General features: G+C 38.1%; 1 protein-coding gene across 11 annotated transcripts in view; it reads left to right on the plus strand.

The window, feature by feature from the left end:
• Window positions 1–23,724, plus strand: part of BLTP1 (bridge-like lipid transfer protein family member 1) — a 133,636-nt gene that overhangs the window by 820 nt on the left and 109,092 nt on the right. For 10 of the 11 annotated variants that reach the window (XM_086611769.1, XM_086611762.1, XM_086611763.1 and 7 more), the window contains exons 2-8: window positions 7,151–7,280; window positions 10,863–10,979; window positions 12,773–12,851; window positions 13,515–13,579; window positions 19,098–19,284; window positions 20,461–20,542; window positions 21,386–21,579. In XM_086611769.1, the coding sequence (XP_086467895.1) occupies window positions 7,184–7,280; window positions 10,863–10,979; window positions 12,773–12,851; window positions 13,515–13,579; window positions 19,098–19,284; window positions 20,461–20,542; window positions 21,386–21,579 (821 nt within the window). In that variant the 5' untranslated portion in view covers window positions 7,151–7,183. Of the gene's footprint in view, window positions 1–7,150; window positions 7,281–10,862; window positions 10,980–12,772; window positions 12,852–13,514; window positions 13,580–16,292; window positions 16,424–19,097; window positions 19,285–20,460; window positions 20,543–21,385; window positions 21,580–23,724 lie in introns of those variants that run through there. The other variant, XM_086611773.1, reaches the window with a different exon arrangement.

A 23,724-nucleotide genomic window follows, 5' to 3' on the forward strand; every position in this document is an offset into this window, starting at 1 on the left:
AAAAGATGCAATTTATCAATATAACGTGCTTTAACATGTTGATAGGCTGGAGATGTATTTTAAAGATCACCATATAGCTAATATCCCAGTCATAATCTAGGTCTAGATTTGTTTCCCGTCTTAAGATGCATCTCCAGGCAACCTTTGCTAAAGTTTGGGATAACTTCCAAAGTTGGTAGTTCATTGCAACAGTGGGATCTACATATAGAATTTTATCAGGTCTAATATGAAAAAGACCACGATGATTGCCATGGGAGTTCTTCTGTTGTGTAATTTAATTAGTTAATTCTACTTTTCTGGCCTTTTTTTTATTGTAGCTGTGCATTTTTTCTCCAGTTTTTATGTGCAAAATGTAATGACCGGATAAACAATGGGGCCCTAAATTTTGGCCACTGAGAAGAAAAACTGGAGTGTAGGAGGGGAGAGTCCTCTTGTTTGTAAAAGTATGTTAGTAGATTATTCAAACAATCATTGGTAAAAACAGTATTTAAGGTCTGATTAGGCAGTTGGCTCTAAATGGATGTTCAGGGCTGTTTGCTTAGGATCATGGCTTGAATTTGCACAGTTTGACACTGTTCATGCAGGAGTGGGTTTTGGTCTTGGTGGATGGTCTGGGGTTGATTGGGTGGAGGTATATGCACGACCGGGACCTCTCTGTGGAGAGTTCTCATCCTCACATGTGGCGTGCCGAAGTAACTCACCCTTTTTGGGTGTGCTGTGAGAAAATTTTGCCGTGTGAAATGTGCGTCAGCTGCTCTTTGGTGATTGGCCTTGTGCATAATTTTATCCTGTGGGAAATAGGCAAGAGTTTACCTCTCTTCCTTAGCAGCATGGAGAGTTATCCTGTGTTTACAGCGCTGCTGAGATATGCTACCTTCTCCTAGTAACTTCTTATCTTCTTATATAACTCCTTTTGGCACTTGTTGCTGCACCAAAATCTTTGGGTTGACTTCAGACTGAGACAGATGCTAACAAAGACCTATATGTAGTTTACTTAAGGATGGTGGTATATGTAGCCACAAGACTGATTTTTAGCTTGATTTATGGCAGATTTCCCCCTCTCCAAATTGTGGTGATGTGTCAGAGAAGTTTAGAGGAAGTACTTCTGGAAAAATTCATAGTAAGGTATAAACAAATCAATTTCATAAGAGTGTTTCAGAGGTAGAATGCTGTAGTTGAAATTAAAAAAAGGAAGGGGGGAAAAAAAAGTCATTGTCTTGTTGAGACCAGCATCAAAAAGCAATATTAATTTTTTTTTTCTAGAGGAGTGTGCATAAGGGAAGTTGTTAAGTTGTTATTTGTTTCTACCGTTGTGAGCATTTAGGTTCCGTTGTTTGGGTATTTTTGATTTTGTGGTGTGTGTTTTTTTTTTTTTTTTCTTCTACAGCATGGAGAGCTGGCAATCTAAGCAGGAAAACAACCCTCTCCCCTGAACAAGTCTGGGAGGCAAGGTTAAACAATACATTTTTATTTTTAAAAAATGACCTTAGGGTGATTTTTTTATTTAATTTGAAATTGGGCATTCCTAGACTAGCAGTGGAGTGATGCAAGGAGTACTGTATGTTGGTTGCCGTAGCAGGAGTTTGTCTTTGATTTCTTCTGTATTAAAGCTCATGTCCTGTACTATTAAAAATAAATACACAAAAATGTGTCACTTCTGCTGTTTTGGACACTGAATCAGTAGATTTCTGTTGCAAATGATTCTTGCATTTCACTCCTTTTGGACAGTGGTACTTGTCTAAACTACTCAAACTAGATTTTTTTTTTCTTTTTTTCACTGCTCTGAGAAGGGTGTTAAATTTGTATTTTTTTACTGTAGATGCTTATCTGGTGGTTTCTATTTCTCTATTAGGTAAATCTCATCAGGTAGACTACTGTAAGAATGATTTTTATATTATATCTTACAATTCCTTTGGATATATTTTAATTTTTATTTAATTAATTTTTAAGTAAATGTGTTACTTACTGATGTAAGCTTCTGTAGTGCAAATTATGTTTAACTAAGGCTGTCCACGCAGGGTTTTAACTAGGTGTAACTCTTCTGTACTGTGTTCTTAGTTCAGCTGTTTCCGCTGGAGGCTGTAGCAAGATTTCATTAGTATAATTAAAGCAGTTGTTTAGTTTGTTTGCAGTTTACTGCTACTGTTACTTCAGGCACTAGCAGAGGAGGAAGAAAACAGGCCTGAAACTTAGTTCTTTACTTAAAAAAAGAACTGCTAATCTTTAGTTGAGTATAAGGTACGAAGTCAGTATGACATGTCAGATGGCAGAAGTGCTGTTCAGGTGCTGTCACTCAGCTTAATTTTTGTATACACATGAATTTTTTGAGAACAACTTCCCTTCTCTTCCTTCCTCTTTCCCTTGCTTGTTGATTGAAGTATAGCTGAGTTTCCTAAGCTGTGCTTGGAAGGGTTTGAAGTCTTCAGACCTAGCTGGAGTGTTTTAGGAAAGATGCCAAGGTTGGCAGCTTTTTGTTTTGTGAAATGTGCCTAATGTGTGTCAGGGTGCTGACAGTGTCACCATACCTTCAGAGGAAAACTCAGCTGAGTTGCATTTACATTTGTGAGACTCTTTTCTCATATTTAATTATCTAGAGCTCTGATTTCCTAGCAGCTGTTGCTGGAGACCTCTTGGGAGAAAGTGATGAAATGGGTAGGATGCAAAAATGCCATTTATTTCCTTTTCTATAAGGAATTGCTGTGGGTGTGACTCCTTTACTGGAGATGTGAAGCATCCAGGCTTATTACTTATGTTTGTTTATTTAGACCAGGGGGATTTACCTCCTGTTGTTTAATGTGTCATTGTGGGTGTAATTGTGACTCCACTGTCTTGTAACTGCTGTAGAAGTTTGGAGTTGAGTATCCTCAGAATGGTAGTTAACCTCTAATAACATCAGTTAACATATAGTGGGTAAGCGCTTGACTTCTGTGAAGACCTGAGGAATATGTCTGACAAATTTAAACTCCTGGTTTATTCCCCCTATTAATAAGGGGATTGGCAGCATCCATTATTTCCCTACCCGCTTCATAACTGTATCAAAGTGCTTCTTCTCAATAGCATGAAACGATAGGGTTTTTTCCCACCTTTGGATACCAGTTTTATTCAGCTGTTTCTACAAGGTGTGCCAGAAAGTGTTAAAAAGGATGTGATTAACAGGCATTTCTTTCTCTTTCTCCTTTTCTTATGCAGCCCAAGACCCATATGACCTTAATTCTCTTGGGCACTGAATAAAATACATTGCCTTCATCCTCAGCTATGGATACAGGACAGACCTTTTACGGGTGGGTTGCGGCTCCCTAGGCTGTAGCTGACTCTGGTGTCCAGGAGCCTGGTGACCAGGCTTTTGTTGTAGTTTTTGTGTCAGCTCTTTCATATATGCATGCTTTCTGTTAATTTTTAATGACTTTGTTCAAGCAGAGGTTTGTTCTTGGTGTGAAGCCTTAATGTGTCAGGCTGAGGTTAAAACTAGTTTACCTATTTGATGCAATTGAAGTGTGTTGATAAAGATTTGAAGCAGCTGCTTTTGAGTGTTTAGCTTTTTAGAGATAGAGTATTTGCTGTGAAAATCAGATTGAATTTGGAATACTGGCTGGAAATAAAGTGCATCCCCCCAGGCTTATAAAATCACTTGCATCTCCTCAGTACTGAGAAAAATGGATGAATATGTGACCCAAGTAATTAGAAGTTGTTTTTTTAAGTGTCTGTATTGCTATAAAGAAAGCCTGTCTGACCAGGAGGAGCAAATCTACAGCAATATTGAACCCTCACATCTTCAAGCCAGTCTACTGTCAGCCTTGAGCACGCTAAGTGCTCTAAACAGGCCCAACCTGAAAAGCAGGCCCCAAGTATTTCAGTCTGGGCATCACAAATAAAGAGCTTGGCCTTTATCTCTCCTTGTTTCAGATATCTCATTTTCAGAAAGAAGACTCCGTAACACCTTAAAGGACTGCTGTGAAGATAAATACTAGTATTGGGATACTGTCACTTCGGTGCCACAGAATCTTCCTCTTCTCCTGCCCTCCTCCCAGGAGAAGGCTAATACATTTTGCATGTTTTAAAGTGGTATGTGGTAAATGAGAGCCACAAGTGACACACTGAATAGTAAAGATGTGCTTAAAGAGAAAAAAAAAAAAGGTGGGGGAAGGTAAATAAGACAAAACACTTGTTATAGTTTTGGGCTATATTCCACTGTGTTAACTGAGCTCATCGTGGCAAAACAGTAGAGACCTTGAGAAAATACTGTAAATAAGTGCAGAGAGGTAAACATCAAGTTCTGGGTTTCTTTTCCTCTTTGGTGTATTTTTTTTCTTGTATTAGCAGGATTGGTAAGAGTTAGTTTCCCACCTAGCTTAGGTCTCATTCTTCCAAGAGTTGTCTCATGAGATTTGGAAAGTGTACTGTTACTTCAGAAGAATAGAGCAGCATTATGAATGTAAATCACAGGCTCATCAACCTATGGATCAGAGTTCCTGGAGAGCGCAACAGTTTGTTGGATTGCAAATTAATTTTGCCCATAGGAATAAATATAACAGAGGAAAGATGTATGCAGGGAGCTGAGAGGTATGTGCAATTCAAATGTACGGTACAGTGTATGGGGCATGGAAGATGAAGGTGGATAGGTGCAGGACTGTCAACAGAAAGAAATGCTGGTTACTGAAAGTGGCTAGTATGTCTGTCTTGAAAAGACTGTGTCTCCTTCCTCTTAACAATCAGGATGATCCAGATCCTGCCTCTCCAACCTCTGTGTTGTATAAATGCACAAGGACATTGTGAACAGCGTGTGCTACTGAAGCCTCTGCGTGCATCACCTGTCCATTACGCTAATTCGTATGGCCGAAATTGCTTCGTAATCTGAATGGATTAAGCACCTGCTCCTCTGAGACACACACTGAGAGCCCACATCTAGTGCAGGTGGTGCTGCTGCCTGTTTCTGAATGCTTACGCTTTTACTGTTACCATCCTCTTCCTCAGGTGACTCGATCAAGGCGGAAGGATGCCCTAACGAAAAAAAACCCAAAAAACAGTGGGGCAGGGTGTTAGAAGATCAGCTGCAGGGCTGCAAAACGATGTATTGACACATGATGACTGATAGGGGATTCCTGAGTTTATTTGCATGCAAATAGCGAATGTATTCCAGAAAACTTTCAAGGATATCAAATTTATGGTTATGGATAGTGGTGAAAAAAAATGAACACGGTCTTTATTTAATCAAGTAACTAGCAGAATCCCATGACTTGCAGTCTCTGAGTTGTCTTGCTGCAGTCCTGTTCAGAACATAATGATGTTTAATGTCCTGTGTCAGTATCATGTAACATTGGGTGATAGCTTCCTAGGAAAAAGCCACAGGTCATTTTCTTGAGGGATTACGTGGTAGTGTTCGTTAAGGTGGCAGGCAGTGCTCGCCAATTGGCAGCACTTCCATGGTGGTCTTGGTCACAAAAGAGTGACCTTGTTGTCTCCTGATAAGAAAGGGAAAAAACAAGTTCTTTATTCCTTCCTTTATGCTGGAAGTGGTGATTTTGATTTCTCCAGTTAGCCCGACGTTCAGGGGTTAAAGGCTCTCAGAGGCTGCCTGCAGAGGCATCATCTGCTTCATAATACAAGTTGGCAGGTGGGTTTTTTATAAAGGTACTGTGAAAGTTTTAAAGCAAATCGTAGTGCCATTATGTGATTTAATTTGCCATTGTAATGTCCCTTGTAAAACAAGGGCTTTTTTTTTTTTAAAGTGTGTGTGTTTGATGCTCTAGTATTCTTTGTAGGGGAGCTAAGTTACCTTATCACCACTGGAAGCAATGTCTGCTGTTTTGGTGTTGGGTTTTTTATTGTTTGTTTGTTTCTGTTTATTGCTTTCTTGTTCTTTCCTTCCTGTTTTATTCCTTCTTACAGAAGAAGTAGTGAACAAATTGTTGGCACTGTTCTTGGGACTCTGCTCATGTTTTAGTTCAAAACAAAGGCTCTTAGTTCAAGGTTCTGTGTCCACCCAAATGTAGGGGAGAAACAAATGCATTGAAGGCAGGTGGGTTTGTTTTTTTTTCCAAGTTCTTCTGCATTTTGTTTTCAAATTATAATAGTGAGAGGTAGTATGGATATTACAGGAAAAACTGGATAAATTGTTAGTTTTATTGCTGACACTTCTAAATGCTGACTATTCAAAAGATATGCTGCTCAAAGACTAAACTTTTACCAATGTTACTTAGTTTTCTGTTTTAGAGCTCTTGATGGAGAGCATTGGAGACTTCCTAAAGAAAGGAAATAAAGTTTGCTCGTTTTTTCTGGGGGCTGAATACTGTCAGGAAGACAGGCTGCCAGGAGCTGCAAGGTGTTTAAAAAAAAAACCAAACAACAAAAACAACCAGAATTAATGCTCATTTTCATGCAAGAAGGCTTGACAGATAACTTCCAAAGGAGAAGACTTCAAGTGAAACTAATACAAGGAAAATAGTGCTGTGTGATTAAATTGTAGATGTTACTGAGTTGAGCTACTCCCTGTTAATCACACTTAATTAATATAACCCAGTTGCACGGTGGTTTATGGGTGGTTGAATAAGTATGTGAGATCAGAAGGACTGTTTTTTTCATCTCTATGGCAGAGACACTATGTAGTGACTTTATATTAGCTGATGCAAATCCATGCTAAAGCAGAATTAATGGACACAGTGGGCTAAGTGATTATGGGAATTTTCCAAAGTTCCTGAAAGCGTCCACTTCGACCTTTGCTTCAATGGGGGCAGGGGTTGAGCCTCATATTCTCTCAAGTTACCTTTTTGCATGTTAGAAGGCTTAATACAGGCTCATTCTTACTTGTACAACAGTTTTATAAATTTATTTGCTATTATATGCTGTACTGCGCATTCAGGGTGCTAAATCTGGAGTGCATTCTGGCATTCTTTTGATCTGTCATTTGTTTTAGGGAGGCGCGTGCCTGGAAACTGTTTCAGCAGAGATGAGTGGAAGTGTTTCTGGAGCTCTAGGGTACAATAAAGGGTAGCTGAGAAGGTGCTACTGAAGGAATAAAACAAGTAAATTCATATTTGTGTGAAACAGACTGTTAGAAATTACTTAATACGATATGTACTCAATTTTCTCCAAACTGTACTGTGCTTGTTATTCATTTTGTGTTTGTTGTTTCTTGGTTTTTTTTTGCTTTCAGTTCTATAGGTGCTGATGCAAAAACAGTTTAGCAATGGATCAAAGAAAAAATGATAGCTTTGTCCCAAGTATCACACAGTTGGAAGACTTCCTAACAGAACATGACTCCAACGTTGTTTGGCTGTTAGTAGGTAAGATCAATCTATTCTGTTTTGATTAAATGTTTTTTTGTGTGTGTACTTTTAAACATACTTCTCTAAATGCTGACATACCAATATCAAATTTCTTGCCAAATTACATCAAAACATTGAAATTAGCTTTTTATTTGTCATACAGCTGTTTAGTGAGGTATGGCAATGCTATTTAAGGAATTTAGAAAAAGTACAGAACTGTTTCCAGTGCTAATTGTGCTGCGACACTTGGGAGATAAGTCCCGTGTGCAAAGGATGATGCTCTACAACTGCTACTCTGCAAAATAAGAACTCAGGGAGAACTTCTCTCCATGAAATAAGTTTTTTCTAACACCAGAGTAAGCTGGTGGTGAATTGTGATACCATAACAAAGGAGTAGCATTGTAGCACATGATGAGCAGATGCATTTGTTGCACCAATACGTACATATCTGCCATTTAATATGGTATAGTTGGAATAGTGCTATAGGCACTCTTGTGTTTAATGACATAACTTCTAGACTAAATTAAGCTTTTAAGCCAAACCATTGTGTACTGGTTGTGGGCTGTTTTTGTAAATATGTCTAATTTAGGTTTGCTATTTTTTTTTAACATTAGTGCTATTGTTTATATTTGTGTTTAGGTACTTTTATTTAATGAATCTATGAACAGGTGGGTCAGGGACAGCAAAATAAAAATTAAGCTGGGTTCAGGTGAGAGTCCTAGAAGTGTGTGACAAATTCAGACTTCTCCAAAGGTAAATAATACCTGCTTTTCAGCCTTGATTCTTGGACCCGGAGTGAGGGGCAGTGCAGGAAAAATAACTTCATTTTTTGACTTCTGGGAAGTTAAAGCATGTCTGTTGGCTGTTGATGTACTGGAATTATTTTTCAGTGGGCCAAGCCGAATGAAAGATATAGGCGAGGGTGCTTTCTGAGTATTATTAATTTCACTTTTAATATGCTGACATGGAAAGTTCCTACTCAACATAAAATTCTAAGTGTAATCAAGGTGAAAATAAGGGAAGTCACTATGCTGATAGTTGCTCTCGGTTAAATGTGGAAAAAGTATGAAACATCTGAAAAATTTGTCTCTAGAAGCTCTGACCTGAGACTTAGTGATACTTAGATCTTTCCCAAAAATAAAAGTTCAAATTGCAGCCTGCAGAATTTTCTTTCTCTGGTTTTCCCGTACTGTACTGGACTCTTAGAACAAACTATTAGTAATTCTGCTTGGAAAGTATGTAGGATATAAGCAATTCCATGTAACAGCTATAATTTAAACCGAAAACTTTGCTTAGCTTTCTTGTTTGCTTGAATATATTAAACTTACAAATTTCTGTTTCACAGAAGAGTGGGTGAAACTCCAAGATCCCCTTTTTCTAAGGGCAGATTGACCTATATACAGTCATGCAGTTTTGGGGAGATGCTGATCTCTTCAGTTGTAAGAGATGATCTGGTATTCTAGAAACAATGACACAACAGAAGAAGCTGGGTAGCCTCCTATTAGAAACATATTGAAGTAATATTTATTAGCTGACCCACTTTCAACCAGCCATTCCTGCTTTGCTTTCATCTGCTGACCTATGGCATCCTGTTATAAGAGAACAAAAAACGATGTCAATAGTTTCTTCTCCTGAATCCTCAAACAGCTAACTATTGATCCCAGTAAAAGAGGTGATGAATTCTGGAAATGAACATGCTCCTCAAAGAGCGGTTGCTCAATTCTGGAATAATTTCTAAAAGTCACATGCAGTAAAACGTTCCAGATGTGACTTCCAAAATGTAGTTTCAGGGAAGAGACTTTTAAAATCAAGAATATAGTGATGAGATTAATAGAATTTGTGGGATCTATCACTTAGTAGCAGAGACTAAATTTGGTGAGGGAAAAGAAAAAGCTCCAATTTGTGGCAGAGGTGAGACTAATGGTAAAGGCAGTGGATTAGGACCATAGTGCCTGGAAACTGCACTAGTTTGCTGATTTTTCTCAGTGTGTGTCACCTTTAGAGGGTACTGTCTTGGCTTTAGGTATCTAGAAATTAAGTGTGTAGTTGGACTTTAATCTCAAATTAAGTTTTATTGCTGGAATGAGACCCTTTGAGAGTGAGTCATTCCACCTTTCTCTCTACATTGATGGAGGACCAGCAGTGAGTAGCTTACTCATCTGAAAGTGAGGAGGGGTAAACGTGGTCCTTGGAGTGTGCCTTCACTGAACGTCAAGAGCAGTTTCTTCTGTGAGGTGTAGCTTCGACCTTCCCTGCCTTGTTCCTGTGTAATCACCCACGCAGATATGATTTGTTGTACATGTCAAGCAGCTCACCTGTCCAAGTGTATGAGCTACTTGAATTTTGGCCACACTGGATCCATTTTCCATTAAGGAACAAAGTCATGCAAGTCTTTCTCTTGTACCTCTTCATCTTTCAACAAAGCACAGGTGTTATTACAGAGCAGTTACACTTGCAATTACCCTGCAAAAAAATTAAAAGACAGTAAAAGGACAGATTGCTTTTGTAATTTTTTTGTGGGTTTGGTTGGGGTTTTGGTGGGGTTTTTTTGAGTAATCATCTGAACTCTCTGTAGAGTGAAGGTGTCAGACCCATATGCCCTTCTGCACTTCAGACTTCCCATAAACGGCACAATAAATCTTCGTTCTTCAGTATGAAGTGTATATACAAATGGAGAACTTCCGTTACAAAGTTCAGTTAGTATAATGGCTAGAGGTACCTCAAATGCAAAAATTGCTTTCTTTCCTACTCTGCTTTGGATGAAACAGAATGGTAATTATCAGTAAACTGAGTTAGAACTAGTCCGTTCCCTTGCAGTCCCATTCCTTTTGGGTTTGTCCTTCTGGAAGCTTTGAGAACCCTGTAGTTAGAAATAGGTTACTAGCTCTTAATCAACTAAAGTAAAAATTACTTTGGGGATTAGCAGACCTATTTAAAAAAAAAACCAACCAAAACCAAACCCACTATATCTCTCATTGGATTGCTATTTCCCTTTTTTCCTATCAAATTCCAGGCTTGAACTGTTGATAAATTTCTGCTAACCCAAGGACTGGTACATTTCTGTCAGGATACAGAAACTTAGGAAATGTTTTCAGATGTGATAATTTTACTTTCTGTGCTAAGATATATGAAAGACTACAAATTTAAGTTACAGTTCATGGTGTGGAGAAGGAATGTAGTATGACTTTTGTTGTGGTGTTTTTTAAGGGTGTTTTGAAATAAATCACTGTGGGATCAGTTTGATCTACGAAACTTTTGTTCTTGGATGGTAAGGGATGCATGGAAATATGTGTTATCTTTTGCAGATCCTTAGGAGGACATGTTGATTTTTTGTTGTGTTTTTTTTTTATATTGGGCAATGGAAGAACAGTGAAGAAACTCTTATTTTTCAGAACTTCCTATTTCTCCTTTTTTCTCCCTATGTCTTTATACCCTTTTCACACCATCTCTCTGAAACCACCCTTTAGATTGTCCCATCAGTTTCAAATTTCTGTGGAGAGTAGGAAGAACATTCTTGTGCTTTGTATTCTTAATAGGTAAGGATTTATCTTGGACAACTTACTTGAAAAAATATTTTAATTCATTTTAATCTTTCCACAGCAACAATATTGTCTTGTGGATGGATTATCTACCTAACTTACTATAATTCCCGGAACATTGGACTGATTTTAACGCTGGTTCTTAACAGATTGTATAAACATGGCTACATCCATATTGGTAAGTTATGGTTACTGTAATGCCACTGTTTGTCTACTGCTTTTTATTACACCTCAATTTGCTGAAAGCTCTAAGGAAAAAACGCAGTGTTCTTTTGTTAAAGTAGTTTGAAAGTGATCAGCATGGGTTTAATATAAGAAGAGAAAAAGTTCAATATCACACTTCAGGGGAGGATTGTTGGTGTAGGTAGAAAAACGCCCCCTTTTTCCTTGAAGTCTCATTGTTTTATACTAAAGTTCACTTGACAGGTTTTTTAATTTTAAGTCAAGTTTAATTTTTTCTGTTTAGTCTATATATGTTATGCACTTAATTGTTACCCCTTTTTCAAAGCCCTGCAATCATAATGGTTAATGTCCTAAAAGGAGGAGATTGACCTCAGTCTCCCATGGACCCTGCCTGAGCCGCTTCTGAATTTGCCTCATAATTTGGTGTTAAGGGGTCCAGCTTCCCACTGCTCTGCACCTTCGAGGTAGTTTATGTGGAATCTAAAGCATCTGGAGTGAGCTCAGAGGGGCACAGTGGAGTCTTCAGCCTCAACTCACTGTTCTGGCAGTGTCCTTGCACTTTAAGTAAGCTGTCAGAACAACTAATCATGCTAATCCATACTGGGACTGTGATATGTAGAATTTATACCGCCTAGAACATTTGCATCAAAATCCATTAACTTTTTTTTTATATTTTAAAACATTTTTTAATAAAACAGGTCAGTACAAATCGCTTGGGCACTCACCCACATTACAAAAATAACTGATGCTGAGTCACAGAGGGCTGTATCCTACAACCTCACTCTGACTGCACTTTTAATTTTCTTTCATTTATTCTTCCATGCTTTCATCTGTCTGCTTCCCAGAAAGATAATTACTTTAGTTCTGGACTTTTTCTGCAACTATTGATGATAAATGTAGTGAAAACTTAAAAAAAAACCCAACCCAGTCACACCCACCTGCCAAAGAGATGCCTGCAATAATTTGCTTATGTCCTTAAGAATTTAAGAACTGTAATCCAAACCATCTTCAAATCCAACTTTTTAAACAGCAATATAGATGAAATACTTATTGGCTGCTACACTTGATCTGTGTGCTTTTATTAAGATTCTTCTGTGAAATTGCTATTAAGTCAAGACAGCTGAGCATAGCTGGCCCAATATATATGGTGTTCTTCATAAGCTTAATCAGTAAGAAGAACATAACATTAATTAAATCCCATGATTTACAGCTTGGTTTCAATCAATTAATGTTGATTTTTCTTTTTTTTTTTTTTCAAAACAAATCATGGTTTACTTAACTTTCTGTGGGTGAGGTGTAAAGCCTTAAGAAGAACATGGGCTACTGCATTACCTTCTGGTCTTTTGATGCTTATTAATCCTTCCTACTGTGAACACAATTTGTGATAATAATGGACTGAAAACTTTATAGCCTTTTAAACTTTGAAAAATTATTTTGTCAGAAATCTTTATTTCTCTAGTTAGTCTTGCATATAATTGCTTGATACTTAAAAATGTTCAAGCTTCCCAAGGCACCTGAACGTTTCTGAGTGACTAGTGTGTTTCAAGGGGTTGGTTGTATTTTTAGATGGTGCCAAACCCAGCACCTTTTAGAGTTGTGTACTTTTTCTCTTCTATGTTCTGAGTATCTGGTTTCCCTTCTCCTCTGAAAGTCTGTGTTTTTAAAGGGAAAACTCAAGATACCCAGTAAACACATATCAGATAATTTAATACTATATTCTTCCTGTCCAGAAAACAAAGCATCAACAACTTTAGGCTAAAGTCCGATAAACGCTTTCTCTCACACTAGGTTCCTTTTCATTCTCTGTGCTGTCTGGAAAAGTCATGGTTCGCGAAATCTATTTCATCACAGAAGACATGTCTATCAGGTACAGATTTCCAAGGGAGTTGCTCTTCTAATTAACTATTTAAAATACAGTAAATGTATGTGTCTAAATAACATATGTCAAAATACTGTCTTATAAATGAGCAATAAATATATTTATAAATGTTAAAAATAAACTGACTGTTTTGACAGTAGTATTTAGACATTCTTGGATACTTACGATGTTAGCTCATTTGTTGTTTGAGGGCTATCAATTGAAAGTACTGGAAAAGATTATAGTTGTCCTCAATATTTGTAAAAGAAAACACTTTAGAGTTTGAATGAAGACTGTTTTTCATTCATGTCTTTTCACTCCTTCATGATCCTGCTCTTAAGTCTGGAAGATTAATTTTAGCCGAGTAGTTTTCGCTTACTGGAATTGAGAATAATTTGGTTCATGAACTGCATGCTAGTGAATATTTTGTAATTTTGATTCTTACTGTTAATTTTGGAAGCCTTGGGAACTTATGGCAAGTTTCAGCTAATGCAGGAGTTGTATAATATTACACTCTATGCTTTATGGTGTAATACTGTGTGCTTTAATATTGCTTGTACGCTACTGCAACTGCAGATCTCTGTGCTGTATAAGGCAGCAGGTCCTGCAGCTGCAGATAGGGTTTTGGATTATCACTCTTAACTTCTGTTTTATCTAATTTATTTGATTTAGAATTCAGGACGGATTTATCATATTTCGCTGGTGGAAGATGTACAACCCTAAGCAGAAACAGCACGGTAGGTTGCTCAAAAAGGCTTCAAAGTTTAAATTAGATTTACAGATGGCCTACAGAAAAATATTTCCTTTGCACAATGGGATGTGTGTAGCTGATTTGTTAGTATGCACCTGAAGTACATTGAACCATCAGAAGGTACGAGTTCTTTTCACTGCTTGATCTGTGATAGTAGACTAGAACAACACAGTGAAATAAATGCAGACTTCGTTATCAGAGACTTGAACCCTTCTTAAGACAAACCATTAACTGGAGTAGTAGCTGTTATTAGGTGTAGTCTAAGCATAACTGACCCTGTATTTAAGTTTATAACGATGATAAATAGAGACGTCTTATGTTCTTATTTTAGTTTTCAAGTTTTAGTGTTGTACTGTCAGTGTTTTAGCAGAACTGTTACAGTATGGGATGTTTAGTATTTGATGACCATACGCCATCAAGACACAGGGTTGTTATCAAAGTGGAGAAATGTGAAAAATTCATTTATATTTCTTCCTTATCTCTGGCTGAAGAATTAACACTGGATGCAAGAGATTAATTGTATCTGCAGAAAACACTGTGAGAAAACATCAGTAACCTTGTGATGTGTGCTTAGTTGTTTATGAGATTGGAATCTGGTTGAATGAGTCTCAGGTCCTGCCTCTCTTGACATTTGAAGCATCACAGCTCCATTGCTAATTCAAGGAGGTCCAGAAATGACAACTGTCTACAGTTGAGGGCACTAATTGAGAGGATCATTGAACTTTGGAGGGCTTTTTTTTTTCCATCTACCCTTTGGAAGTGGCCGCTGACAGTGTGAAGCCTCTTAGGCTTGTCAGCAAGCTTGTACGGCTGTTGCTTTGTCAGTACCAACTCAACAGTAGTAGGAGTACTGCATAGACATTATGCAGGTGAATAGAAGACACTGTTCAATATAGTGAAATGAATTAGAGTTGTTCACTTATTTTTATTGAGGCATTACTAAGCCTCTAAAGTGATAGGACACAGTTCAAGTTCTTTATCCTGTTAAAAGACTAATTCAAAAAGTGGAAGCTAGTCTTGGAGTTAATTATATTTTTCCAACCACAGGTTATCGTTCAACAGGTTTTTGTAGAGTTTTCTTCATGTGCTAGTTAAAACATATTTCTCTAGTGACTTGCAGAGTTAAAAAACGAATTGAACTTAATGCAATAAAGATAGTTGTGCCTGTCTTTTATGGTGGTGTTTTTGCTTGGCAGTATTGCAAGGCTTTGACCATTTCTGCTGGTGTTTAAGATGGTGCAATTAGTGGACAAGTCATCCAAGTAACCAAGGAGTCAGAGGTGTATAGGTCTGGTCTCTCTTAAATAATTGCACTTTTTCCTGGGGAAAATAACCTTGCTCACTTTACATTTTGATTATTTAGCGCAGATGCTTTCATTTTTAACCTTAAAGGAAAAATAAAATCTTCCATGTATTCTTGGCCTATGGTAGTATATTCCTCCCAATACCTTTTAATCCTCTTGATTGCAACAGAAATACCTGTACCTGATGAAATCGCAAAGACAGCTGGTAAATTGCATCTTAAAGATCAATTTTGTTCAAGGATTGCTCCCTTGAAGCTGTCACACAGAGTGACTGGAAAACCTGTTGTAGCTAGACATTATTTATGCATACCTTTGTTCCAGATCCTTCGTAAAAGAAAAAAACAAAATAGAGCTGAGATTTTCCTATAGAGAAAGACATAGGTTGAATCAGGGCTATTAACAACTTAAAAATCCCACCAGATTCTTATAAAAACTCAAGCCTTAAATATTTTAATATTTTTGCTTGGAAAAAATACGTCTTATGAAGACTTAGACATAAGCAATAACAGTTAGTTTCTGAGTGTTGTTGGTTTTTTGTTTTTGAGTTCTGTAACTGAAGTGCGGGGTGCTCCTGATAATGTGAAATGCAATAGGAATGGGATTTTGGTTTTCATAGCAGTGATAAACTTGAAATCCTGTTAGTGTAGAAATAATGTGACCTCATTGTGTTTTTTTTCTGAGAGATATTTAGGGTATTAGAGGAGAGGGATTTTGTGCACAAAGGGGAGGCTAGTGAAGGATCCTGAAATACTTGGAGACCTTAGTAAGGGAACTCCCTTTCAGGTCATTTCAGGTATCTTTGACATCACTTCTTTGGTAAAGGACTGTACTCCATAATCCAGTTTTCACTGGTAAGATTATCAGTGTTAAGCACTGTTACAGTTGGATGCAAGGAGCTGAACTTCAGCATGGGGCCACCTTAAATTTCCTAAAAGCTGTCTTTGTTCAAATGCCCATGAAGCTTGTATGTGTCTCAGTCTCCTGAAGGAATGTGGTGAAGGTAGTGCCGACTCATGTATTCCTCACTGATCTTGTGGGAGGAGAACAACTAGAAACTCAGGTATTCAGAGGTTTTAGAACCAGAAAGGGCTTCAGTGTTCATCCAACCGAGTCATACAATTTGTAAAGTTTTCCCTAGAAGCAAAGTAAGTGACCTCTTAAAAAGACTGAGTGATGATGAGTACTTGACGTGTTCAAAGTACTCATCAAAGTTATGCCAAAATGAGAATTTTTTTCATGTTAGGAATGACATACTCGATATTACTTCAGCTTCCAGGTTGTCGCTCCTATCGGTAAGAGAAATCCAGTATTGTTCCACATGCCCAGGGAATATGTTAATGCGTTACTGAGAATATTTTTCCCTGATAACTGCTTTCTAATCACATGGCTTCTCAGCCTTCTTCCCGATGAGCTGAAGAATGGGGCAGCACGTGCCAGTTACTGCTGACCTGCTGAGATCCACTGACTCTGCAAGTCTTACGAAGATACACAAAGAAGTAAAAACTGAACGAGAAATGCCGTGTGAGGTTTGTCAGAGAACAGTAAAGGCTATTAGGAAAAAGAGGGCAAACTCAGAGTTTCCTACCCGCTGGTGTGTGTGCTTTGCGAAATGCTTTAGAGTATACTCTTCCTGTTGGACTTCTGGTTGTCAATATGTGTTTATGATCAAACAGTCAATAACAGTAATGGATGCTAGGAAGTATGACTGTGAAACCTTTGTGGCAGGAAAAGGAGAAATGAAGGCTTTGCATTCTGATTTTCTTCACATTTGTTACTGTTCTTCTGAGGAGATGAAAACTAACTTTTTAAAATTGATGCATTGTGTGCCTACCCTCTGGAATCTGAAGTAAATGTTGCAGTAAGGCTTGGGTTGCACTGAAATTTAAGGATGCTTCTCATAAAGACTTAAGCACAGTTCTTTGCATAAGAGAAAGTTTGAACGACCAAGTTGGGATAATGATTCTTGATAACCTGTAGTGAAGCTGCATTTCCTGCTGTGTTTTTTTACAAGTTCCTCAGTTTGATCTAGCAAGTGCAGTCTGTTTTTTCATCATGGCACTATGTTTGTACCAGGCATGTCATACCAAGGTTGAAAGAATTTCATAGAAAAAGTCAGGTATGTGGGCTGTCTTCTTTCCTTGAGTGTGGAGTTAAATCATACTGGGACTTGAGAGTATGTTTTGTGCATGCTTGAGAAATTAAAGTGATTTAGGAACAAAAGTTGGAGGATTATGTTGTGAAGAGGGCAAACCCAGATGTCTTGGCTTAGGTGCTGCTGCAGATTATCAATTTTCATATTGTAAAACCATATAGTGTAGTGTGTGAGGTACTTTTGGAAGGATGAATACTGTTTTGAGAACCAGTTCCTATGCTGCTTATTGTTGGGAGTGGCTTGTTTCGTGTTCCTGTTACGTTTTATTTAGTGGATAAATTTATGTTGAATTGTTTGGGTGGGTGTAATACGAATATTTGAATAAATAGTACATAAATAATACATCTTGATTAAACTCTGTAGCAGGCAAACCTTGGCTACATTAGTCACCTTGATTCCAAGAAATGCAGATAAAACTTGAGCATTTTGCTATCAATCTGGCAGTTTCTTTTACATGACCTGTATATGCTGCTTTGAACCATTTAACTATATGACATTGTTTTTCCTTGCTTTTTTTTCCCCTTTTCCAAAAGTGTCTTAGGCAACCAAATCGGTGCGTGGTGGTCAAATCTTATTTTTGTTATTAGAAAAAGGAGATAGTTGTCTCTTTAAATCCCCTTGAAAGAAATTAATTACTACATATGATTTCATTTAATGACGTCTAATGTTTGCCTCCAGGAATTGAAAAATTACATTTATTTATATTGTTGATGATATTGAGATCTCCCAGGTGAACAGTTGTGTGTCCCGGTCTTTGTCCATGTCATCCTCTGCCTATATCTGATTGGTGCAAGTTAAACATTACCAGTGAACGGATTTCATAGGGCTTTTATGAAAACAGGAAGGAACTGAAACTGGCTCATTACCTTTTCTCTGTCTCCTGTTCAAAAAACCTGTGATGTCAGTGCTTTCTGGAGACTTCTTATAAAAAGAGTAAATGTATAATGATAGGTGTGAGGGGTAAAAGGTGGGTTGCTGTTGTTGGGACAGAGTGATGTATAGATGTGTAACATTGGGGGAGAGATGAGTTTTTGAGCAAAGAGGGTGCATTTAATAAAGGAAGTGTCTCTAAACTTTGGCTCTAGCACAGCTTCATTTCTCCTCTTGACCACAACAGCAGCACTATATGCTCTGACTTGTTAATTTCTAGTTCTGTAGGAAATGTTGCCTTCAGTTTGTACCCCTGAGTTACAGATGGAGGACTGTCGCAGTAAGCCTTGGTACTTCAGCTTCCTAAAGTCTGTTTGACTTAGAAGGGCCACATCAGGTTTTAGAGCAGCTCAGGTCTCTTGAGTGAATGTGTAATGGCACTCTTTCAACTGGGTAATTAGGGGGAAATTGTGCGAGCTTTTCCCTGCATTAACTACGTAATTAGGTCGTACTATGGAAGGCAGAAGTATGTCAAAGTATGTCACGCACAGCGCTGTATGCCATCGGCAGAGTTGAACTAGTTTTTAATTGTCAGAGAGTCAAGCTGGTATTAGAGCTACAATTTCAAATTTGTGAAAATGTCGACCGACTGCGCAAAATGAGTATGCTTCCTGGTAGTTCTGCGTGTTCATGTTGTCTGTTTCTCTGTAAAAGAAACCTTTTTCCCGGTTCAGGCCTGCTGTACCACAGAGCCTGGCTAGAAGGCTCTTGGATTTTTGAGATTGAGTTGATGTCAAGTACTGGTATCTGTGTTAAAAAGCAGAAGTTGGCACTGAGGCTTCTGTGCTGTGCATCAAGAGGGATTTTTATTTATTTGTTTTTATATACGAGACTGACTAAACCTTATTTACCATTTTGGTAATGGTAATACCTCCTGCCTGGATTTGTATTTGGGTTGCGACCTAAGGGTGAAATGCCCTTCAGATTTTATATTTTGTACGCAGCTGTCTTATTTGCCAAGTTTTACTGGTTTACTTGGAATGGTGTAATTATTTTGTGGAGTTTTTCCACTGCTTTTAGTACATTGGTCTTTGCAAAATGTGCATATTTGAAAAACTGTACCTATTGAAGGGAATGTTAGAATAGAATTAGAAACTCTTTTCCTACTATTTGTTTAGATCCAAAGGCAGAAACACGACTGTATATTATGGTGAATGACTTTGAATTTCATGTGTACAACCGTTCTGAGCTTTATGGACAACTTCAAGAACTATTTGGCTTGGATCCCACAATAATTCCAGCAAAGAAAGACGACGAAAAAGCACAAGTAAACGGGAGGCAGAGAACGCACACCAATCTTGAAAGGTAAATTATTATTCATTTTGCTGTTTTGTCAACGCTTTGTTCTGCGAAGGGCTGAACTAATTGGGTAATGCTTTGTTAACATATGCTCTGGAGGCCAAATGGTTGAAACACAGCTGAGAGAGAAATTGCACTGACAAGCCTGACAGTCTAAATCTTTTCCCTTTCCTCAGACTTCCTAGCATAATAATTAAAAAAACACAACCAAACAAACCAAACACTCCTTGTTTAATGATCAGAGACAGGTTGAAAAATCTATTTGAAGCACATTGTGGAAAGGGAGCATATGTCGAAGAGGATTAAGCTTGCGGAATAATAGTGGTACTGCTCAGTAGAAGTAATAGCTGCTCAAGATGTTGAATAGACAAAATGAGAGGATCTGTATGGTGTTGAGAGAACTTGCTGGTTTTTGAGCTTTAAACTCGGACTGATTTCACAAGTTGTCTTTTTAGGGGTGTGTGTGTAGTTACACAAACCTTCTTTTTGGGGTACCCTGAAAAACATGGTGTGGGTCTATAAGGAGTTCTGCATGGCTTATGTGTAGTGGAGTCAGGTATTCAGTAATAATCCCCTCTTTGGGCAGAATCACAGCAGACTGATTTATTGGCAGGAGCAGAGAAGATCTAATGAGTCTTGAGTCTTTCCACTGCTGCTGGCCAGGCCGGTATGTAAATTACGTAGTAGGCAGCTGCAGGATGCTGTGGCAGTCCTGAGTTTGGGTGAGGGTTGTGCTTCTGAGACGGTCTTTTCATGCTTTCATCTTATGTCCTTATTAACAGGTGCAGGGAGGACTTCTGCCTTGGGGGAGGACGTGTCTTGGGAAATGAAAAATCCTGCACCAAAGACCTAAAAGGATTGGTTTAGGAATATTTAGAACAGACCAAGTTCCCCTGAGGGAGGCTTATTTAACTATTGCTCAGTGTTAAACATGGCCAGCTTGTTTCCTACTTGTGTCAGCTCAATATGTCAGCACCCAAGGCATAGCTGTGTGTGCTTCCTGCTGTTCTTCCAGGCTCTGGAGGGGTCTGCAGTAGACTGCTAGCAGGTCCCTTACAGGAGACACCCCTGTGGGAACGAGTGTTCCCCAAACACTATGCACTGAAGACCTCTAGAAGAAAAGGTTGGTTAGTTCTTCTGCAGAAAAGATAAAATTATGAAACACTTTTTTTTTCCCCATAGTGTTAAAGTGAAAACGGAATCTCAAGACCCTTCTTCTTCATGGAGATCACTTATTCCAGTCATTAAGGTCAATGTGAGCACGGTAAGTGAAAAGACCCTGATAATGAAAATATTTAGCAGTGTATGCTTAAAAATCAGGCTTGCCATTCATTTTTTATACATTCTTTTTGAGTTTTTGTTCTCTTTCATGCTTAAAAAAAGTTCTAAAATGATACCACCAGCACTCCCCTGATAGAATCTCAGATCCTGCTGGTGCTGATGGAAACATGGTTATGTGCTCAGTTTTGGGAAGTACTTCTGTCTTAGACTTGTAATGATTTTGAGAATATCACTAAGTAGTTAAGCCACGTAATGGCTGTGGTACAGCGTGTGGCATATTGGGTTTTACAGAGGTGCTTGGGTTTTTTCTTTTTTTTTCTCCCCTGCATCTTTTAGTAGGGATAGTTGGACATGTTCCTTGAAAATTGGTGTTGCGTCCCCAGAAAAAAAGAGAAAAACTGTTATTGAGGTGATAGATGTACATTAAACTCTCAATATTCTAAGGCAGTATTTTTAGATGTGCACAGATTATGGCCAGGATTTTTTTCCACTGTCTTTATTTGCATATGACTGGTTAAACTACATTATTATTATAGGTAAATATATACATATTCCTGATATAGTGGCAGATGTCCCTGCCTGTGGCGGGGAGGTTGGAACTAGATGATCTTGTAGATGCCCTATCCCTGGAAGTGTTCAAGGCCAGGTTGGATGAGGCTTTGGGCAACCTGGTATAGTAGAGGGTGTCCCTGCCCATGGGACACCCATGGGAGGGAGGTTGGAATTAGATGATCTTTAAGGTCCCTTCCAACCCAAACCACTCTATGATTCTATGTATATAAAAAAGCAGTGTATAATGAGTAATTGGATTTTCTTTTTGGTTTAGGGTCGCTTGGCATTTGGGAATCATTATCAACCACAAACACTTTGTATTAACTTTGACGATGCTTTTTTGACATATACCACAAAACCACCCTCGAGCCACCTTGATCAGTTTATGCACATTGTGAAGGGAAAATTGGAAAACGTTAGAGTCATGCTGGTTCCAAGTCCACGCTATGTTGGTCTTCAAAACGATGAGTAAGTTTTGGGTTTTTTTGTTCCTATATTATTTTAGCCTTTATTTTAAGAAAATGATGTTGGTTGTGTTTCTGTGACTTTATTTTTCTTAGTGTGTTTAGACAATTGGCGTTTTTACCACTCTGAAGGTTTTAAATAAAACAGTTTCGAAGATCCAACATTTATGGAGAAAAGTACTCGTTTTCTGTCTCGTTGATTTTTGTGTTGTGTATTCTGGTCTATGATTAATATCCTGCATTCAACTTTTATTTTCCTTTGCTCAGCTACTATAGCTGTACGCAGGCTTTGACAACACTCAATTTCTAGGATGAATGCAAGGTTTAAGGTGTTGGCTTCTGTAGAGCTGATTGTGTATGGTTCGGAAAATATTTTTTAAGATGTACAAAAGCTGCACACTACTTGGTGTAGTAGAAATCATGTTATCTTTTGAGGACAAATTGCTGATCCTTTTACCTCTGTGTTCAGCATAAGTGGAGTTATGCAGCTTTAACAAACTGAATGGTAATAAGTCAGTAAGAGTGCTTGCATGAAATGATTTGACACTAGGATTCTCATTTTATTAGACTTTGACCAGCAAGGTGTTTATGTGCATACTTTAGTAACATTCTTGATATGGTATGAACATCATAGCCAATATTTTCTGTGTTATTTTATTTAGTGCTTGCAGTGTTATATATTTAACAGATAATTTGGACAAAACTGCTAAATTTCAAAGTCTTTCACAGGTGGTTTTTGCTCAAGAAAACATAAATAATGTATACTATCCTTGAACGATTGTGTGTATGAGTTCATGTAAAATGATTACACCTATTATACCTCCTAAGCAACAATATCGAGAGGATGAATTATGATGCTTGGAAATAAACTGTACATCATTTGACCGTACTTTATATTGGCCAAATACTGCTGTCTATAATATGCCTTTGGATGTTTTCGAATAACAGTCTGTGGATGTGTACAGAATCTTACTCTTGCAACATGACAACAAAGGAAATTTCTCCAATTAATACTGAAAACAAACAAGATTAAACTAAAATAGGATTAAGATACTCAAACTATTAGCTTTTTCTCCTGCTTCCGCTAAACGTTTTCTTTTTATGCTGTTACCATCCCTGCAGCTTGGGGTGGCTGAAGGATGGCATGTGTGCAGAAAACATGTGCCCTAATTTACTGGGTAGATTCAACAAATGACCTAGTTCACTGGAAACTGAGAACATTTGAATCTTCAGAGCCTGCCCTCTTTTGCTTCTTTAGCTTAAAAATTAAGCCGAGCATCTTAACTTTCAGGAATTCCTGCAGGCAATGCAAGTATTGGCAATGCAAGTATAAAAAAACAGCTAAGTGACTTGATGAAATTTGTAACAGACTGAGTAATCAATACAAACATCAAAAACTCACATTGAAAACTGTCAGATTATATTACAGACACCTCAACATCTCCTTTGGTTTTTGCAAATAAATCCTCCAAAACCCAAGGGAAACAATTTGCGCTAGGAAAAGCAGCTCAAAACAACAGGTTTGGAGAGCTGTGACCAAGTCAGCAGGATCAAAGCGGACGTTCAGTGTAGATGTTAGGAAATACTTTTTAATGATAAACTCAGTATCATTCATTGCCATTATCAAATTTGTTTTTGCAAATAGCCTGTGGTGGGATTTCCAGGGTTCTACCACCTCCATCAGCTAAGTCTGGCAAGGTGTAACCATTCCTGCTGAAGGTGCATTAGGTGGCCTCGTTAGGTACCTTCTGCTCCCGTTTTCTGTGGAGGTAATATCATGTGGCCTTTAAACTGAGAATACAGCTAAAAGAAGCAGTATTGTTTTCTTTTTTACATGGCTGTGCAGTGAGCACTGATCGTGGAATTCATCCCTATTAAGAGCAATATATGTTAGTCTTAAATCTACATCAGTTCTGCTACTGAGTGCACCGCTGGTTGGTTATCACTTAAACTCTGACCATCCTAGGACTGGTGTAAGGAAAGGTGCTGCTTTTCTTGGCTGCTGTATCGTGTTTCCTATGGCCTGTGATGCTTTGATAATGTAAAACTGTAAGCTGCTTCAGTCATCTGCCATGTATTTTCAGATCCTTCTTAAAAAGGGAATCAAAAAGCTAGTGACAAGACGTGACAATACAGAAGAGAACTTTCC

The sequence above is a fragment of the Tauraco erythrolophus genome, chromosome 5, assembly GCF_009769465.1.
Source record: "Tauraco erythrolophus isolate bTauEry1 chromosome 5, bTauEry1.pri, whole genome shotgun sequence".
NCBI classification, from domain to species: Eukaryota; Metazoa; Chordata; class Aves; order Musophagiformes; family Musophagidae; genus Tauraco; species Tauraco erythrolophus.